At 37.5% G+C, this 14,992-nt stretch overlaps 1 protein-coding gene across 1 annotated transcript; it reads left to right on the forward strand.

Annotated features, from left to right (window-relative positions):
• The first annotated feature begins 11,689 nt into the window (after positions 1 to 11,689).
• LOC112763929 (auxin response factor 17-like) lies at positions 11,690 to 13,754 on the forward strand. Its single transcript, XM_025809470.1, has 2 exons — positions 11,690 to 12,802; positions 13,161 to 13,754. Exons 1-2 carry the CDS (start codon positions 11,690 to 11,692, stop codon positions 13,752 to 13,754), a joined length of 1,707 nt encoding a protein of 568 aa, XP_025665255.1.
• Positions 13,755 to 14,992: the final 1,238 nt, after the last annotated feature.

Below are 14,992 nucleotides of genomic sequence, written 5' to 3' on the forward strand. Positions count from 1 at the left end.
TAAGCAAGCTCCTCGTGAATGGTTTGACAAGTTCAGCACTACCATATGCAGTCTTGGCTTTATTTCTAGTCCTCATGAGAATGCGCTTTTCATTCGTAAAAGCGACCGTGGAGTTGTTCTTCTACTTTTGTATGTTGATGACATGATTATTACTGGAGATGATGTTGATGGTATCTCTGATCTCAAGACCTCACTTCAGCGTACCTTTGAGATGAAGGATCTTGGTTCTCTCAGCTATTTTCTTGGTCTCGAGGTCATCTCCACAGATGATGGCATTTATCTCTCTCAGGCTAAGTATGCTTCAGATCTCCTTGCCCGCGCTGGGATTACAGATAGTCGCACCGAGTCTACTCCTCTTGAGCCTAATGTTCGATTTACCCCTATGGATGGCACTGTTTTGGATAATCCGACACTTTATCGTCAATTAGTTGGCGGTCTCGTCTACTTGACTGTCACCCGACCAGACATTGCCTATCCAGTTCATGTCCTCAGCCAGTTCTTGTCTGCTCCCCGTACTACTCACTATGCGGCAGTTCTTCGCATTCTTCGGTATGTCAAAGGCACTCTTTTTCATGGCCTTTATTTTTCTGCCCATTCCTCTTTGACCCTTCAGGCATACTCTGATGCTGATTGGGCTGGTGATCCCACTGATCGTCGTTCTACTACTGGTTATTGTTTGTTTCTTGGCGACGCTCTCATCTCTTGGCGTGCTAAGAAGCAAACGTTCACTGCTCGCTCAAGCACAGAAGCTGAGTACCGTGCCCTTGCTGACACCACTGCTGAGGTTATCTCGGTTCGTTGGCTTCTCGAAGATCTGGGTGCTCCTCAGTCGTCCCCTACTGATGTCTTTTGTGATAACCGCAGTGCTATTCAGATTGCCCATAATGATGTGTTTCATGAACGCACCAAACACATTGAGATTGATTGTCATTTTGTTCGGCAACGAATTCTTATTGATGCTGTTCGTCTCGTTGCTGTTGGGACACTGGATCAGACTGCTGATATCTTCACGAAAGCTCATCACCCGACTCGCTTTCGGATTTTGTTATCCAAACTCAAGCTGGTATCCTTAGCTCCCACTTGAGTTTGAGGGGGGATGTTAGAGAATCAATTAGAATCATTAGAATCAATTTAGATCAATTAGCATCGTCTATATTTATATAGCATATCTGTACATTAATTGTAGGATTCTATGTCTTTATTACTTTGATTTATTTAGCACCTATAAATACCCCTTGTATATTGTACCTGACACACAACTCAATAATACACTTTTCACATCATTCTCTCAGTCTCTTGTTTCTAACATGGTATCAAGAGCTTAGGTCCTTTTTTTTTTCAATGAATATTAGTTCATAGCCCCTTTGTTTTTTTCTTGTCGGCAGTGTTCTTTGGCCTCCTTTTTCGTACTTTTTTTGACGCTTTGGTTCGTCACCCCCATACCCTTCTTGTTCGTCTCCTCGCCGTGATTCCAACGCAACCAAAACCGTCGCCATCCGCCGCCGGACGCGCCTCCACGCGCCGCCTAAAGACGTCGTCACGACCAGGTTGATCTTTCACCCGTGCCTCTTTGCTCGCGATTTTCGAGCTGTTTCCGACGCTTTGGTTCGTCACCTCCGGTATCATCGTGTTCTTCTCTCCGTCAGCTTTCCAACGCCGCCAAGATCGCCGCCAACGACCACCACACGCGCCTCCACGCGCCGTCAGAACATTGCTGCCGACCACCATTCTTTCTCATCCGGAGGCTTCAGCAGCCGTTGGATCTTCGTGCAGATCGGACGTCCCTGGAGCGTCCACGTGTCACAAGGTAAGCTGGTTGGGCAACCCGACCCGCGACGACCTATGGTTCGAACTCAGTTTTCAAAGGTCATTAAAATTTTCAGACGTGATAATGCTATGGAATATCGTGACTCCAAACTTTTAAATTTTCTCGCTGAACAGGGTACTTTGTCCGAGTTTTCTTGTCCTGGTACCTCTCAACAAAATGGCAGAGCTGAGCGTAAACACCGTCATATTCTTGACTCTGTCCGTGCGATGCTTATTTCCTCTTCCTGTCCTGAGCGTGCTTGGGGTGAAGCTGTCCTCACTGCTGTTCATGCTATCAATAGACTCCCTTCTTCTGTTCTTGGTAACACTACTCCCTTTGAGCGTCTTTATCGTACTTCTCCCGATTACAGTTCTCTCCGTGTTTTTGGTTGTGTCTGTTTTGTCCTTCTTCAGCCTCATGAACATAATAAGCTTGAACCTCGGGCTCGCATGTGTTGTTTTCTTGGGTATGCTTCTGAACATAAGGGTTATCGTTGTTGGGATCCTATCTCTCGCCGTATTCGTATATCTCGTCATGTTGTCTTCTGGGAACATCACATGTTCTCTAGTTTCTCCTCCTTTGAGTCCATTCCTTCTACTCCATCACCGTTTTTTACTAACCCAAATGTTGATCTCTTTCCTAGTGATGATACTACAGGGTCTACCCCAAGTCCACCACTCGAGGCTCCTGATCCTCCACCTTCTCCATCTCCCGATGATTCCAGTCCGGACGGCGATCCCACTCCTAGCGTCATGCCTCCTCCTCCCACTCGTTCTTCTAGAGTAAGGAATCCCCCTCCTCATCTTCTTGATTATCATTGCTTTTCTACTATTCTTCATCAACATGAACCTAAGTCATTCAGAGAAGCCTCCACAAATCCAAATTGGCAACAAGCAATGCAGGAAGAAATACAGGCACTTGAAAAAGCACACACTTGGGATTTGGTTGATCCTCCTTCTGATCAGGAAGTTGTGGGCAGTAGATGGGTATACAAGATCAAGACTCGCTCTGATGGCTCTATTGACCGTTATAAGGCACGATTGGTTGCTCAAGGTTGTACGCAAGAGTATGGTATTGATTATGAAGAGACTTTTGCTCCTGTTGCTCGCCTTACGTCTGTTAGAGCTCTCCTTGCCATTGCTGCGGTTAAAAGATGGTCTCTCCGTCAGATGGATGTGAAGAATGCATTTCTTAATGGGGATTTGAAACAGAGAGTCTATATGAAACCACCTCCAGGATATCCTTGTCCTTCCAGTAAGGTTTGTCTCCTTCGCAAGGCACTTTATGGACTTAAGCAAGCTCCTCGTGAATGGTTTGACAAGTTCAGCACTACCATATGCAGTCTTGGCTTTATTTCTAGTCCTCATGAGAATGCGCTTTTCATTCGTAAAAGCGACCGTGGAGTTGTTCTTCTACTTTTGTATGTTGATGACATGATTATTACTGGAGATGATGTTGATGGTATCTCTGATCTCAAGACCTCACTTCAGCGTACCTTTGAGATGAAGGATCTTGGTTCTCTCAGCTATTTTCTTGGTCTCGAGGTCATCTCCACAGATGATGGCATTTATCTCTCTCAGGCTAAGTATGCTTCAGATCTCCTTGCCCGCGCTGGGATTACAGATAGTCGCACCGAGTCTACTCCTCTTGAGCCTAATGTTCGATTTACCCCTATGGATGGCACTGTTTTGGATAATCCGACACTTTATCGTCAATTAGTTGGCGGTCTCGTCTACTTGACTGTCACCCGACCAGACATTGCCTATCCAGTTCATGTCCTCAGCCAGTTCTTGTCTGCTCCCCGTACTACTCACTATGCGGCAGTTCTTCGCATTCTTCGGTATGTCAAAGGCACTCTTTTTCATGGCCTTTATTTTTCTGCCCATTCCTCTTTGACCCTTCAGGCATACTCTGATGCTGATTGGGCTGGTGATCCCACTGATCGTCGTTCTACTACTGGTTATTGTTTGTTTCTTGGCGACGCTCTCATCTCTTGGCGTGCTAAGAAGCAAACGTTCACTGCTCGCTCAAGCACAGAAGCTGAGTACCGTGCCCTTGCTGACACCACTGCTGAGGTTATCTCGGTTCGTTGGCTTCTCGAAGATCTGGGTGCTCCTCAGTCGTCCCCTACTGATGTCTTTTGTGATAACCGCAGTGCTATTCAGATTGCCCATAATGATGTGTTTCATGAACGCACCAAACACATTGAGATTGATTGTCATTTTGTTCGGCAACGAATTCTTATTGATGCTGTTCGTCTCGTTGCTGTTGGGACACTGGATCAGACTGCTGATATCTTCACGAAAGCTCATCACCCGACTCGCTTTCGGATTTTGTTATCCAAACTCAAGCTGGTATCCTTAGCTCCCACTTGAGTTTGAGGGGGGATGTTAGAGAATCAATTAGAATCATTAGAATCAATTTAGATCAATTAGCATCGTCTATATTTATATAGCATATCTGTACATTAATTGTAGGATTCTATGTCTTTATTACTTTGATTTATTTAGCACCTATAAATACCCCTTGTATATTGTACCTGACACACAACTCAATAATACACTTTTCACATCATTCTCTCAGTCTCTTGTTTCTAACATGGTATCAAGAGCTTAGGTCCTTTTTTTTTTCAATGAATATTAGTTCATAGCCCCTTTGTTTTTTTCTTGTCGGCAGTGTTCTTTGGCCTCCTTTTTCGTACTTTTTTTGACGCTTTGGTTCGTCACCCCCATACCCTTCTTGTTCGTCTCCTCGCCGTGATTCCAACGCAACCAAAACCGTCGCCATCCGCCGCCGGACGCGCCTCCACGCGCCGCCTAAAGACGTCGTCACGACCAGGTTGATCTTTCACCCGTGCCTCTTTGCTCGCGATTTTCGAGCTGTTTCCGACGCTTTGGTTCGTCACCTCCGGTATCATCGTGTTCTTCTCTCCGTCAGCTTTCCAACGCCGCCAAGATCGCCGCCAACGACCACCACACGCGCCTCCACGCGCCGTCAGAACATTGCTGCCGACCACCATTCTTTCTCATCCGGAGGCTTCAGCAGCCGTTGGATCTTCGTGCAGATCGGACGTCCCTGGAGCGTCCACGTGTCACAAGGTAAGCTGGTTGGGCAACCCGACCCGCGACGACCTATGGTTCGAACTCAGTTTTCAAAGGTCATTAAAATTTTCAGACGTGATAATGCTATGGAATATCGTGACTCCAAACTTTTAAATTTTCTCGCTGAACAGGGTACTTTGTCCGAGTTTTCTTGTCCTGGTACCTCTCAACAAAATGGCAGAGCTGAGCGTAAACACCGTCATATTCTTGACTCTGTCCGTGCGATGCTTATTTCCTCTTCCTGTCCTGAGCGTGCTTGGGGTGAAGCTGTCCTCACTGCTGTTCATGCTATCAATAGACTCCCTTCTTCTGTTCTTGGTAACACTACTCCCTTTGAGCGTCTTTATCGTACTTCTCCCGATTACAGTTCTCTCCGTGTTTTTGGTTGTGTCTGTTTTGTCCTTCTTCAGCCTCATGAACATAATAAGCTTGAACCTCGGGCTCGCATGTGTTGTTTTCTTGGGTATGCTTCTGAACATAAGGGTTATCGTTGTTGGGATCCTATCTCTCGCCGTATTCGTATATCTCGTCATGTTGTCTTCTGGGAACATCACATGTTCTCTAGTTTCTCCTCCTTTGAGTCCATTCCTTCTACTCCATCACCGTTTTTTACTAACCCAAATGTTGATCTCTTTCCTAGTGATGATACTACAGGGTCTACCCCAAGTCCACCACTCGAGGCTCCTGATCCTCCACCTTCTCCATCTCCCGATGATTCCAGTCCGGACGGCGATCCCACTCCTAGCGTCATGCCTCCTCCTCCCACTCGTTCTTCTAGAGTAAGGAATCCCCCTCCTCATCTTCTTGATTATCATTGCTTTTCTACTATTCTTCATCAACATGAACCTAAGTCATTCAGAGAAGCCTCCACAAATCCAAATTGGCAACAAGCAATGCAGGAAGAAATACAGGCACTTGAAAAAGCACACACTTGGGATTTGGTTGATCCTCCTTCTGATCAGGAAGTTGTGGGCAGTAGATGGGTATACAAGATCAAGACTCGCTCTGATGGCTCTATTGACCGTTATAAGGCACGATTGGTTGCTCAAGGTTGTACGCAAGAGTATGGTATTGATTATGAAGAGACTTTTGCTCCTGTTGCTCGCCTTACGTCTGTTAGAGCTCTCCTTGCCATTGCTGCGGTTAAAAGATGGTCTCTCCGTCAGATGGATGTGAAGAATGCATTTCTTAATGGGGATTTGAAACAGAGAGTCTATATGAAACCACCTCCAGGATATCCTTGTCCTTCCAGTAAGGTTTGTCTCCTTCGCAAGGCACTTTATGGACTTAAGCAAGCTCCTCGTGAATGGTTTGACAAGTTCAGCACTACCATATGCAGTCTTGGCTTTATTTCTAGTCCTCATGAGAATGCGCTTTTCATTCGTAAAAGCGACCGTGGAGTTGTTCTTCTACTTTTGTATGTTGATGACATGATTATTACTGGAGATGATGTTGATGGTATCTCTGATCTCAAGACCTCACTTCAGCGTACCTTTGAGATGAAGGATCTTGGTTCTCTCAGCTATTTTCTTGGTCTCGAGGTCATCTCCACAGATGATGGCATTTATCTCTCTCAGGCTAAGTATGCTTCAGATCTCCTTGCCCGCGCTGGGATTACAGATAGTCGCACCGAGTCTACTCCTCTTGAGCCTAATGTTCGATTTACCCCTATGGATGGCACTGTTTTGGATAATCCGACACTTTATCGTCAATTAGTTGGCGGTCTCGTCTACTTGACTGTCACCCGACCAGACATTGCCTATCCAGTTCATGTCCTCAGCCAGTTCTTGTCTGCTCCCCGTACTACTCACTATGCGGCAGTTCTTCGCATTCTTCGGTATGTCAAAGGCACTCTTTTTCATGGCCTTTATTTTTCTGCCCATTCCTCTTTGACCCTTCAGGCATACTCTGATGCTGATTGGGCTGGTGATCCCACTGATCGTCGTTCTACTACTGGTTATTGTTTGTTTCTTGGCGACGCTCTCATCTCTTGGCGTGCTAAGAAGCAAACGTTCACTGCTCGCTCAAGCACAGAAGCTGAGTACCGTGCCCTTGCTGACACCACTGCTGAGGTTATCTCGGTTCGTTGGCTTCTCGAAGATCTGGGTGCTCCTCAGTCGTCCCCTACTGATGTCTTTTGTGATAACCGCAGTGCTATTCAGATTGCCCATAATGATGTGTTTCATGAACGCACCAAACACATTGAGATTGATTGTCATTTTGTTCGGCAACGAATTCTTATTGATGCTGTTCGTCTCGTTGCTGTTGGGACACTGGATCAGACTGCTGATATCTTCACGAAAGCTCATCACCCGACTCGCTTTCGGATTTTGTTATCCAAACTCAAGCTGGTATCCTTAGCTCCCACTTGAGTTTGAGGGGGGATGTTAGAGAATCAATTAGAATCATTAGAATCAATTTAGATCAATTAGCATCGTCTATATTTATATAGCATATCTGTACATTAATTGTAGGATTCTATGTCTTTATTACTTTGATTTATTTAGCACCTATAAATACCCCTTGTATATTGTACCTGACACACAACTCAATAATACACTTTTCACATCATTCTCTCAGTCTCTTGTTTCTAACAGATAATTTCTGTACCGAAGAAATGGATTATCTAGATCATGGGGATGCTTGTAATGCTTGTTAGATTAGTTTCCATTAATAATGAATTAATTGTTTCACTTTTATCCTTCTGTGTTGTTGGGCTCTTTTTTTTTTTGCTCTTTGCTATAAGGTCATTCCATGGTTCTGCATTTCTATGATTGGCATTCATATGTTTTACGACTCAACTTTTTGCTTAAACTTTTTAATCCTTTTATACAGGTAACCACGTGATAGATGCTGCATGATGACCTTGAAGTGAAGCAGCTGTATACAAAATTTTTTTTTTGGTATTAGAAACAAAATTTTTTAAAGTGAAAAAATGTTGTAACTTTAGTAACATGGCCTAGTAACATTACTATGGCGCTTTTTTTTTATTAATTTTAGTTAATTAAAATAAAATAAAATTTATATTTTTAATTATCTCATCGTAACACGTTATAATTTAAGTAAATGTTAAGTTATTAAATTTTAAATAAAATATGTGATATACTTTTAAACATAAAACAAGTATCGTGGATATTACATAATTTTCATTTGAAATACATTTTAAACATCAAGCATTAGAATTTCACCTATAACGATTTTTTTTTGTCACGTAATATCATTAGAAATTGGTTCTTCTACTTCACTTTCATCCATAATGATTTTTTCGTATGTGGTGAATAGTAATAAAATTTTAATTCACAATAATCTTGATAATAATACTAAAAAAATTATTGTGTAGTTAGTGTTTGCTGTTTTATTGTGTATGATATGATAGATAAAAATAAAAAATAAATATAAAATGTGTGTCAATGTATATTTTGTTGCTGTTTTTTATTTTTTATTTTTACTCCGATTAGCCTCCTCCTTTTTTAGGGGGTCAGAACTTGTTATAACTAACTGTAAAAATAATAACAAGCTATATAAAAATAAAATTACATGTAAAAAAATAAAATTAAAATTGAGATTTCATCCAGGAATATATGCATTAGGTGGTTTAGATGGAACATTATTTTAAATGGTGGTGGAGGTCAATACTTTCAATTCAGGGGTCAGTATTTTCAGCAGAAACAAACAATATTTTTACAGAGCCAAAAATGAAAGCAATTTTTTTTATTTTGAAGTCAATTATTTTTAAAGAAGTAATAAATGACTTATCAAAAAGGAAAAATCATATATTTTTATTTCTTTAAAAAGTTGTAAATTAACTTTTGAAAAAAATAAATTTTTTTTTTAAACGATGCCAAATACACATATTGTAATTGTAATTTTTTATAATTTAAAAAAAAAAGCTTTTACTGTCTCCAAAGGGAGTTATGAGTCTGAATATATCATCGTAATTAATTGATATTAATGAATTAGATTAAATAAATAAAAAAATATAGTTAAGAATGTGCCACTTCAGCTTCATAATTAAATATGAAAAATATCTTTTAATTATAAATTTTGCTAACATGTATTATAAGAACAAATGTTAAAATTATTATTAAGTCACCCAAAAAAAAATGTTAAAATTATTATTAGAAAAAAACATAATTTAAGTTTTTAATATATTTGCTAAAATAAAATGTTTAAAAACTTCTATTATAATAATTTTGACGTATATTTTTAGTATACATATTAATTAAACTTTTTAATTATATATAATAGATAATAAATACTAGATAAAATAGATGATATACAATAAACAACAGATAATATTAATTAATTAATTTTGGTCATACTATGTGCTTTTGTGATGAGGTAACAATAGTACAGTCAACTTGTATAGCGGGTCATTTAGTCATTTACAGCAAGTTAACTCTTATATTTGGCCTCTTGTTTTTTTCCTTGATTTGATCTGTTAACAATATTAACTAATTAGTGATCTGTTTGCAATGCTTGAGTTACAAGTTGTCAAGTTCCTTCAATCTTACTACTAAAATACTGATCTGTTCAGAATAATTCATTTTCTTATTAATCGTTAATTTTCTTTCAAATTAACATATTTTTATTAAGATAATTACGTATTATAGTAAAGATGAGAAAAGAATTATCAGTTTTTTTTTCCTTTGTATCTTTAAAGCTACTTCACATTGGGCTATCAGAAAAACCATTGTCTCTGTTGGGCCACCTTGGGTTTCTCCTGTAAGCCTTTTTATTAAGCAATACAATATTTTAAATTCAGAACCAAATCGGTCAAAGAACAATATTTATACATAGAAGAAGATAACATGTTAAAATTTAAATTGTCATCCTGTCTTACCATTAGCTGTAATTGGTTACTAAAAGAAATTTGAATTTTGACTCAGTTAATTTTTCATGTCTTGGATTAATTTGAACTTTGCACTGTTAATCCCATGATATATTAGTACAAAAATATTAAAAAAAAATAAAAACAAAAGAAGTTAGAACATAAATTAAAACAGATAATTTTCTTTACCCAGATTTTCGATAAATACAACAAATTTATAAATAAAAAAGGATAACATGTTAAAATTTAAAATATTACTTTGTATTTTTTTTTTTTTGGATGGACCTTATCTTATCTTTAGTTGTAATTTGTTATTAAAATATGAAATATGATTTAGTAGAAAGATTTCTGTAACCTAAAGTTAAAGATGGTTGTTATAGTATTACTATCCTTTGTTTCTTTAACAACCATGCTACCCTAAACAATCATTATTTATCTAATTAAATTTATTTTAATTTTCAATTCCTACGTATATATTGAAAATAAAAATACTAAGAGCATCTATCATGGGTGATCCTCATTCAACTTTTTCCTGACACTTTGAGAAATTTACCGTTGGAGAAGCAGAGAAACAAGTTCCTTCACGGAGTTCAAGGTAGATGAGTCCGTACTTAGAGGGACTCAAGGAGAACCAATAGTAACTTGCCATTATGTTTTAAATAAATAATTAAATGAAATTATAATTAAATAAATAATTATATTAAATAATTAAATAATATTTAATTTAATAATAATTATAATAATTAATTAAATTAAATAATTATATTTTTATTTAATTAATAATTTATAATAATTATTTAAATAATAATTAATTAAGTAATTAAATTATAATTAATTTATTAATAATTATAATAATTAATTAGATTAAATAATTAAAATTTTTTAATTAATAATTTATATTAATTATTTATATCATAATTAATATTAAATATTATTTATATTTATATTATTATATTAAATTAGCCGTTGTAAAATTAGACAATTGAAAGAGGACTTGATTGAACACATATGGTAATTTCACAATGCTTGTCGTCAACTGTAAAGCTTAATTATGTTTTTTTTTGTATTAAGTAATTTTATAAATTAGTGTAACCCCGAATTATATATTGTATATTATTATTATATATGAATTTATTTAATATTAATATCTTTTAATAGTGAATTATTTTTAAATTTATAAATTTAAATTATATTATTGAAAAAAATTAATTACATTAATTTCAAGTATTTTAATTAATTAATTAAGTGGGACCACAATAGAGACTAAAGTTAGTTCCTCCTAACGAAGAAGAGAGAGATGTTTTGAGTTCCTATTTACTGTTTGTGACGCAAAAACTGATGTGAAATTACTTTTTATGACAGATAGACCATAAATAGGAACTGAAATGAATTCCTACTTGAGATGGTCTAATGTTAGAATGAGTAATTGTTATGGGAAGTCAAGAAGGTAGTAAAATAGTAGTATTAAGGTTGAAATGAATGCAATTAATTAATATCAATATATCATCAACTTGCTTTAAAAATTGAACTTCATGAAAACTTATCTTTCCAAACGAACTAAGCCATGTCATTAGGGATACAAATAAAAGCGTTTTTATTACTAACTTAAAACGTAAAAACACACATACAATACAATTATATATACAAATGATAGAAGTATAGAACTAATTAATGATCAGTTAACAGTGATGACCATAGATATTCCCATTCAAAGATAAGATAGAACAAAAAACTTAAATTTCAAAATTCAATTTAATTTGATTTTGTGAGGGTTTTCTAACTAATCTTACACCACTAATCACTTGTTTGATTCAATTGACTAAGGGTAGCTATATAAAAGACTGCATAGTTTGATTTAAAATCCCCACATTTGTTTTCTTTTCGGTCATAAAAAAAAACCACACATACTAATCACTCTCTCATTGCCGTAGTGCTCCGTCCTCATCAGCCATGCCTCGCCGTAGTGCTCCGTCCTCATCATTGCCGCCGAGGCCAACACCAATTCCCGCCAAATTCTGGCGCGCATGTGCTGGAATCTCTGCGCAGGCACCAGTAGTGAACTCTAGGGTTTACTACTTTCCACAGGGACACATCGATCAAGCTGCTTCGCAACCGCGAAACCTTTCACCTCGGGTTTACTCCAGGCCGGTCATCCCTTGCCGTGTCGCCGCCGTCAACTACTTCGCGGACCCTAACACCGACGAGGTCTTCCTCAAGATTCTTCTTCTTCCTGTTACCGATGGATCCGCTCAAGATTTTCTTCCACCTGCCGTCGCCGCCGAAGGCAACAGCGGCAACGGCAATGGCGACGATGAAGAGGTTGCGTCTTACGCCAAGATTCTCACGCGGTCCGATGCGAATAATGGTGGAGGGTTTTCGGTGCCGAGATCCTGTGCGGACTTGGTCTTCCCGCCGTTGAACTTTGAAGAGGACCCGCCGGTGCAGAACCTTAGAATAACCGACCTCCACGGCGCCGTATGGGAGTTTCGCCACATCCACCGCGGGACTCCGAGACGGCACCTCTTCACATCTGGCTGGAGCAAGTTCGTTAACAGCAAGAAGATTATCTCCGGAGATACTGTGGTTTTCATGAAGGACTCCCATGGGAGGATGTTCGTGGGGCTCCGCCGCAATATGTCGCTGGACGATGATATCTCAGATGGAGGATTGGATTGGTGTGAAGCTATCGTCGGGATGGACGAAGGCAAAGAAGAAAAAGAAGAGAAAGAAGAAGAAGAAGAGGTGATGACGGAGGGATTTGCAAGAAACGGGAAGGGGAGAGTGTCTTCGACATCTGTGGCGGAGGCAATGGAGCTGGCGGCGCAAAACAAGCCGTTCGAAGTTGTTTACTATCCAAGCGTAGGTTGGGGGGAGTTTGTGGTGAAGGCGGAGGACGTGGACGCGATGATTAATGGTATTCCCTGGAGTGTTGGGATGAGAGTGAAAATGGGCAGAGAGAACTATGATTCGTCACGGATGGATTGGTTTCAGGGAACTGTTTCTGGTGTTACTGTTCCCGGTAAAGATCAACCATGGAGCGGTTCTCCTTGGCGCATGCTTCAGGTATAGTGATATGGACTTTGACTAAGAAATGGCGAGAAAGGAAAAAGAAAAAGAATGGAGTGAAAGAAACAAATAAAGAAAAATTTAAAGAAAGAATCTCTTGGTTTCTTGTGGTGTGTTCTTGTTTTCCCGATGTTAACGTAGTAATTATCTAATAATAATAATAAAAAAAAATGGAAAGAAAGAAACAATTTGTTGGTCTGTCGTTATGTCTCAGCAATTCATTTGTGTATTGTTATGGTTCGTTAAAAAATAATAGATGGATTTTTACTGATTGATTTGGTTAAATAAAAATTTGGTCATAATATTTTTTATTGAAGCTGATGTTTGGCTTTTTTTTTTTCCTTTTTCTCTGCAGATTACATGGGATGAATCCGAGATCTTGAAGAATGTAAATTCTGTCAGTCCATGGCAGGTGGAACTTCTTTCTGAGACATTTTTACTTCCTCAAATGTTTCCCCCAACAAAGAGGTTCAGAACTACAGATGGTTCTGGAGTATTCACTAATGAAATGGGAGAATCCTCCTCTTCCATTTCAAGATTTTCTATTCCTGATTCAACAATGGGACTGCTGAATCAAACATTGTTGAGTAATTATGATACTCTTTTTTCCCCTAGCATGCAGGGAGCCAGGCATCCTCTATTTTCTGCAGTTACTCATCCCCTCTTTTCGATTGATCCTTCTCTGTCTATTGATAGTTCCTTTGAGAATAATATTGTACCAAAGTTAAATGTTATGTTGCCAAAACTTAACATTGACACTCATAAGCCTAAAAACTTATCACCACAAAGCAAGTTTAGTTCGACTCCCATTGATGAGACCCCTAACAGCAACTCAACCAAATCTGGAGCTTCTTCATTTCAGTTATTTGGTTGTACTATTCAAACAGATAAAGTTTCTGATAAAATTGATGACCATAACAATGTTGAAGGAGAAGACAACATACAATAAAATGTCTTCTCTGTGAAGAGTAACATCTAGCTGTACAGGTATGCCTATAAACCTATATCTGAATAATAAACTGAAATTTATCTTAAGAATGAATTAAATATATATATATAAAAAAAACAGCTATTAGTGTGTAGTCGTGTAGTTGATAATTTCTGTACCGAAGAAATGGATTATCTAGCTCATGGAGATACTTGTTAGATTAGTTTCCATTCATAATGAATTAATTGTTTCACTTTTATCCTTCTGTGTTGTTGGGATTTTTTTTTCTTTACTATAAGGTCATTCCATGGTTCTCCACTTCTATGGTTGGCATTCATATGTTTTACGACTTGACTTTTTGCTTAAACTTTTTAATCTTTTTATGCAGGTAACTGACACATGATAGATGCTATTGCATTATGACCTTGAAGTGAAGAAGCAGTAGTGTGTACAAACATTTTTTTTTGGTATTACAAATAACAATTTTTTTAAAGTGAAAAAATGTTGTAAGTTTAGTAACATTACTACGGGATATTTTGTATTAATTTTAATTAATTAAAATAAAATAAATGTAATATTTTTAATTATCTTATATCATAACACGTTATAATTTAAGTAAATGTTAAGTTATTATATGTGAAACTAATTATTTTGACATTCTGCCTATCATACATGAGTTTACAAGTGGATATTCATCTGATTTTGAAGTAACAGATTTGGTTCATAAGATTCAGGAGCTTTTATCTCATTCTTGGCTTGTTCACGTTGAGTGAGTGTCCCGAAAAACAAATAGAACTGCGGATTAGATGGCTAAATATGGTGTTAAGAGTAATTCTAATCATGTTATTTGAAATAAAACATAAAACAAGTATGTGTTATAAGAGTAATTCTAATCATGTTAAATTTTAAATAAAATATGTGTTATACTTTTAAACATAAAACAAGTATCGTGGATATTACATCATTTTTATTTGAAATACATTTTAAACATCAAGCATTAGAATTGTTGTTACAGCAATAGTTCTATTTGAAGCACTAAATTAATTAATATACCTATAATAATTTTCGAAAAAAAATTATGGGCGAAAAAATTTTCATCCTCAATCTAAAATTTTTTCCGCGATTTTCATCTCCATTTCCCAAAAAAAAATGTTAGGACGATAATTAAAATTTTTGTGAAGTATTAAAAAACTAAAAAAATATTTACAATATATATCTTTGTATATTTTTTTTATATCACCGAAGAAATTACTTGAAGA

This window comes from Arachis hypogaea, chromosome 17, assembly GCF_003086295.3.
Source record: "Arachis hypogaea cultivar Tifrunner chromosome 17, arahy.Tifrunner.gnm2.J5K5, whole genome shotgun sequence".
Taxonomy (NCBI): Eukaryota; Viridiplantae; Streptophyta; class Magnoliopsida; order Fabales; family Fabaceae; genus Arachis; species Arachis hypogaea.